Here is a 6,679-nt window from a genome sequence, read left to right as displayed (position 1 = left end):
AATAAATAATAATTTTATTTATTTATTTATTGTGACTACTGACAGCTTACACTGTAACTGGCATCTTAGGTTCCGATTCTGGCATCTTTATTAGAGATCCCTACCTCACTTGTCGCTTCTCCCACCCTTTAAATCCTTTCCTTTCCTCTCACACAACACAAAAATTGTTAAATTCCCAATCCAATAGTTTTATTAGTTCATAAAAGGAAAAAGAAAATATGAATGTCTTGGATTCTAATGTGGAAGCTCTAGCCTTCAACTACTTGAGCTTCGGTTTTCTCACTGCCCTCAACAACCTATGGACCTGGCTCGCTCTCTTAACCGCCGCCCTCAGCTTCTGGAAGATTCGCTCCGCGGGCTGCCCCAAGCCCAGGCCCAAGACCGAGGCCCAAGCCCAACCTTTTTTCAGGCCTGAGGCTGTCGCGGATTTGTTAATAGTGGAGAAAACGGAGCCGACGAAACAACATGCAGCGACGGCTCCGTTTTCTCCACCGTTATTACGAGGAGAAAATAACAGTGAAGAAAACGGCGAGAGGAAGGGGAAGTTTACCGTTTATTACGAGGAGGAGGACATGGGCATGCAATGCACGTGCGATGAGAATGAGGGGTTGTTAACGGCGTGGAAAGAGAAAGAGGGGACCGAAACGGAGTGGTGGAATAGGTGGGAGAGGTTGTTGCAGTTGAGAAATGGGGAGAGCGAGAACGGGTGGTACAGGTGGCAGGACTTGACGGAGCTTAACGGCAGCGTCGTTAGGATATGGGACGGTGGGTTAAGTGGTTCTTCCGTTAGGGAATCGTGGTACAACAACTACAACTCTAGCTGTATGCATGTCTGGTAATGATAATAAGAATAGTGATGAAAAATAATAGTCCTTGTGTTGGATTTTAACTATTAAGCTTCTCTCCTTCAAGACTTTGGAGAGGTTGTTGAGATTTGAGAATTTGTATATATATGGTATTTTGGTAGTGGATATGCAATTTTTTATGAAGAAATTATGAAGTAGAGCAATAAATTAATTAAGCATCATCGTTGTTGTCGTTCACGCATTTGGGTTTTAATATTTGACACACAAATGCTCGAAATCGAGCTTTGTTTATGTTTTTTCTTAGGCTTGTTTATGTTTTTTAATTTGTATTTATCGGTCATTATTGTTTCTTTGGGAGTTGTGATGATACTAGTTTGCAATTTTTTTTATAATTTTAGTTTTTTTTTAATATAAATGCATTTTCACTAGGAATGAGATTAATTTTTTATTACAACCAGTTGATCCAATTAGTTATATGTAACTGCATTAAAAACCATTATCCTACTCAACTTGAATATAATATAATTGTCTTGGATAGAAGATTTATATCAAAAGTTTAATTAGATATCTCGAGTTCTTAGTATACAATCTAGAAATTTTGTTCAGTAGCAATAAAAAATAGTCTAATATTTTTTAAAAGCAAAAATCATATAAGCTTTATTAAAATGGTAATAAAAAATTAAAAATAATAAAATTTAAAAGAATAAAGGGATAAATTTGGTATTAATTTATTTTTTCTTTTATTTTTTATAACTATTAACATTCATCTTATTAAAAAAATTATCTTATGGGGATAATATTTATTTTTTGTGGAAAAAAATATTTATGCAATATATTCTAATAAAAGGAATTATTTTATGAAAACAATTATCTTAATTATCCTTCATATAGATCCGCCGCTGAAAGTGATATTATTGATAATAATTGTATTCGAACAAAATTGTTTTCTATAGAAGATAAATGTGATCCATTGTAAAATATAAATGTGTAACCACGAGGAGAGAAAATGAAGTTTGGAAGGGGCAAAGATTTATTGAAGAGTGAGATGGTTATTGTGTGTGGACGCAAAATGCCCAATATGTGTGACGTGAAAGAACGCAGAAGAAAAGGCCACATAGTACATTCTGAGAGTTTAGCTGAGTTGGGTAATGTCCCTTATGAGTCATTTTCATAATGGTCGTGGGGCCACTATATATGTTTGAAAAATTGACTGTTCCGTTAAGTGGACGTGGTTCCGGGTAACATCCGTCCGTTCTTAATCACATTACCTATGGAATTATGCTTAATTTTATAATGTTATAAATGAGAAAACTAACCCAAAAGTGAAGAGAAAGTTAAAAAATTAATTGATAAGTTGAAAGTTGAAAAATTAACTTTTTAAATTATAAATATTTTGTAAAATTAACGGTTGAAATATTTAAAAAAATATAAAATGACAAAAAAATAATAAAATTATAATTTATTTAAAAAATAACTAGAAAAATGAATGAATATATTACAGGGTGAAAAAAAATAAAAAATTAAAGTTAGAAACTAACGTTTTAAAAAACATTACTTCTGTTATATTCGACAAAACATTTTATTTAATTTTTAACTTTTTTTACCGGTGAAATGTTTGTTTAATTATTTGACAAACAATTTTTTTTAGTAATTTTTAATTTTTTTAAAATGTTACTTGAATTAATGTCTCTAAAATGATAACTTTTAGCTAATTTTTAATTTTTGTGTTATTTTACACTTTTCACCTACTTCAATAGTTAGTTTTATCAAAAAATTTTAATTTAATAAATTAATTTTTTAACTTTTAATTAGTTTTCCAACTTCTAACTAATTTTTTGACTTGTTTTGGCAAATATAACCAGTTAACTTTTTAATTTTCAGATAGTTTTATCAACACATGTTTAAAAAATAATAGAATCTATTAAAAAATGTTTATTTATCAAATAGTTAAACGAATGATGTCTAGCTCCAAAATCAAACATGGACAATTACAATTCAAATGATATCAGCATGCCTTCTTCCATCATCAATTACTGGATATAAGAATGTAATCAAATTAACTATAATATTATTTTGATTACAATTAAAAAAATTAATTTATGGTATTATTAATTTAAATTTAAATAAAAAATTAATTTATGTAATAATTAATTTGATTACCGTTAAAAAACATAATATGTGTTGCCATTAATATAATTTATATTAAAATTAATTCAGATAAAAAAGATAACTTAATTTTGTAATTAATTTTTGTGAAAAAATACCTAATAAAACATATTTCCATTGTATATAAAGGAGTGCAAAAAAATTATACAACAAAAAATGTGTTTTCATTTTAGATTTTGTAAGCGGAAACAGGTTTTTATTGAATATTTTGTACTAACCTCCTCCTGTACTACACAAAAAACGTGATTTTGTTATTACATCTGGGCAAAAAAAAATATACAATGAAATTATGATTATGTTATAATAAGAGGGTGCAAAAATCATATAACAACGAAATCATAATTTTGTTATGTATTTTATTCAATAAAATCATAATTTCGTAGGAAGGATAATTCTGAAATAAAAAAAATTTCAACTCCTTGATAGGGGCCAAGAATAATTTGCATGGGATCAATAGTAATTCTCAAAATAGAATTGTGCCAATGAAGGAAATTAGCCTTCAAAATTTTAAACTTATAGCACTTTATTAGGTCCATAGGTAATCGGCCCCAACCAACCGAACGAGCACACATCCTTAGTGGATAAGGTGGTGGGATGGTTACCAACTCGATGATCTTCTCGAGTGGCAGATCCAAAAATTTTGTTTAGTAGGAATAAAAAATAATTTAATATTTCTTAAACGAAAACAATATAAACTCTATTAGAAGAGTATTAAAGAAAATAAAAAAAGTAAAAAATAAAAAGATAAAGTAAATACCATTTTTTGTTGATTATAACTTTTTATATTTATCTTTTTTAAGCAATTATCTTATTGGAGCAATACCTATTATTTGATGGGGGCAAAAATAATATTTATTTAATATATTCAAATACAAAAATTTACTTTGTGGGAACGATTGTGATCCGTGCTTTGCACATAGATCCACCTCTAAATTCTTCTCCATATACAGAGGCAGGGTAAGTTACACTCAATTCATCAATACACACCTCAGATAAATATTGACTTTACGATTAAAGTTCTTTTTCACGTACCTCTCCCGTATTAGAAAAGGAGCTTTGGACTGATAAAGTCCAACGGATTGGACAAGTGAAGAACTTAGAAATAACACTTATATTTAATTAGTTTTTAATTTTAAATAGTTGTAATTTTAATTTTTTAAATTAATTAATCAAAGACCCCTAAATTTTTTGGATGTACCCAAGAAAGTCTCTTATCACGTTTGTATTTTACTTTTAATTTTATGTTCATTTAATTTTAAAAAAAGAAAAATTAGTTAATAAGGAAAGATAAATATAAAATATAATAAAAAATTCTAAATAAGTTTTAAGAAAATAAATCCATAAAAATAGTTTTTTTTAGTTCGTAATTAATTTATATACTGAATAGAAAATATATTTTTTAAGGAAAATATAAAATACTAGAGACTTAGAATTCAGTCAGATATTTTCAAATATTTAAATATGTCGTCTCTCCATCTGATACGAGACGATTCATTACACAGCTTTTAACATGTAGTCAGATGAATTTATACTAGGTACAATGTTTGAATATTCCTCCCTCGTGTCATGTTGAACGAGAATGATGGCTAATTGATAAGGATGAGAAGCCTATTTGTCTCTGAGATGAATATTTAAGTTGATTCTTTTTAATATCAAATTACTCTAAGAGTGTGTTTGGATGGGGGAATTTAATAGGGTAATTCAATTTTTTAAAGGATTTTAATTACTTTCCAATCAAATAAGATGTTTGGATAAAAAATTTTAAAAAAATTGAAATTTGAGGATTTTGATAAGAGTGTGTTTGGATGAGGAAATTTAAAATTCTAGAGAATTTTAAATTTTGAGAATTTCAAATTCTTTAATTTAAATTCCTTCATTTCTAAAATTTTGTGTTTGGATAAGAAATTAGATTTCTTCATTTTTAAAATTTTGTGTTTGGATGATGAAATTAAATTTCTTCATTTTCAAAATTTTGTGTTTGGATAAGGAAATTGAATTTCTTTATTTTTAAAATTTCTTATTTTGATAAAATAATCAAATGCATTCTCTTTTAAAATTTTATATTTTAATAAAACAATTTTTAATAAAATAATTATTTTTTTCATTAATAAATTCTATGTATTATTTGTCGAGTGTGATATTCCAATAAATATATACTATTTTAATCTATTTCAATTAAAAATATATAATTTAACTATTTAAATTATTATTTCATTTACGACACACTACACCACTCACAACATAAACAATATTTAGTATCATTTCACCTTAGAATGTTATTTAGAGGTCTATAGATGAAACTTATTTTTTTGCCAAAGTCATTGGTCAGTAATGCAATTACACCAAAAAAACTTAGACGGAAATAAAATCTAGTCACAAAATAAGTCCAACTTCCAAAATAATTTTGAATTTTCTAATTGCATTTGCTTCAACACAGGAATTCCTTCACATATTTTCTGCAAAAGAAGACATAATGTTAAGTGTCACTAAATAAATCATATTTGTTAAAACATAATTTGTTATATAAAATGAAAGATATAAATGTAAAACATAATTATACAACATCAACATACTTGTCATGATATCAAACGTACCTGTAATTTGACATCAAGGCATAAAAGATAAGATGTAATCCTCTTTCTCATCCAATGGAAGAGCTTTTATAATCGCAAACTTAATGGGATTTTCTGTCAACCAATCAATTGCTCTATGTCTAAGTGCACCATTAAAATTAGGTATATTATCTAGCTCACTCACCACTTCATGTACCACTTCTTGAGCTTCTTTTATCTCCATCTTTTTTTTGTTCTCCATCTTCTTCTTAGTCACTTCAACAAATTCTTTCAATGACTCGGCTACTTCTTTCATTGAGGAAATCATCCCTTCTTTCTCTCCACTCTTACTTGGGCGAATGTTTTTTCTCGTGGCAGAACTTGATCCCTCTAAGTCAAAACTCACACTATGAATTGCTTCCTCTTCATTTGTTTCTTTGCTCATGATATCATCTGCATCTAATGCATTTTCTGCTCCGAGTCCAGTAGCTCTATCCTTTGCACATAGGTCAACAATATCATCCCAATTAGGAATGACTTTGAATCGAAATCGTTTGGCCTCTTCATGTGACTTGAAAAAAATAGAAACATGTTAATAACAACACAAATAATAACTACTATTGAATAAAATTAAAAGATAATTGGCTACCTTAACATATTCATTCCATGCAATTTCATTTTCAACGGTAATCATGTACTTTGTGCTATCCCAGTCAAATCCACTTTGACTAAGAATGTCACTCACAATTCCATACCATGTTCTCCAAAGCTTAAAACGATTCTTAACATTATCTGCCATGAGGTGAACTCCAAAACGCTTGGACAAAATTTGAGCTGCAGTACTGTATGCCACTGCTTTCCAATTTCCATCACCTTTATTGCCCAAATTTCTTTGATCTCTAAGCACATCAGCTAGCACACGTTCCATTTCCAAGTTCCATGCGAAGTAACTTCTTGTGTCCTCACTAGACATCTTTCTTTTTCCACCTGACTTGTTCTTCACATTGCTTGATTCCATTTCTCTAGACAAAAAAAAATAATCTCACATATATCATTACATATATATAAAGGTGAGACATGCCAAATTAGCATTCTACGAAAGTATAAAATTAACTACACATAGAAAGAAAACAAAATCCAAAGTATTATGAAATA

The 6,679-nt window shown here is 28.7% G+C and overlaps 2 protein-coding genes across 2 annotated transcripts; one reads left to right on the top strand and one right to left on the bottom strand.

Annotated features, from left to right (window-relative positions):
• On the top strand, positions 1 to 1,027 carry LOC100782725 (uncharacterized). The gene has a single exon (XM_003534916.5). The coding sequence runs from the start codon at positions 219 to 221 to the stop codon at positions 837 to 839; it is 621 nt and encodes a 206-aa protein (XP_003534964.1). The 5' UTR covers positions 1 to 218; the 3' UTR covers positions 840 to 1,027.
• Positions 1,028 to 5,284: 4,257 nt separating this feature from the next.
• Positions 5,285 to 6,541, bottom strand: LOC102661513 (uncharacterized). Its single transcript, XM_014761982.2, has 3 exons — positions 6,174 to 6,541; positions 5,567 to 6,095; positions 5,285 to 5,428 (listed from the first exon to the last, which is right to left on the bottom strand). The coding sequence occupies exons 1-2, from the start codon at positions 6,495 to 6,497 to the stop codon at positions 5,580 to 5,582; spliced, it is 840 nt and encodes a 279-aa protein (XP_014617468.2). The 5' UTR covers positions 6,498 to 6,541; the 3' UTR covers positions 5,285 to 5,428; positions 5,567 to 5,579.
• Positions 6,542 to 6,679: the final 138 nt, after the last annotated feature.

This window comes from Glycine max, chromosome 9 (genome assembly GCF_000004515.6).
Source record: "Glycine max cultivar Williams 82 chromosome 9, Glycine_max_v4.0, whole genome shotgun sequence".
NCBI lineage: Eukaryota > Viridiplantae > Streptophyta > Magnoliopsida > Fabales > Fabaceae > Glycine > Glycine max.
This window is presented reverse-complemented; position numbering and strand designations above follow the sequence as displayed.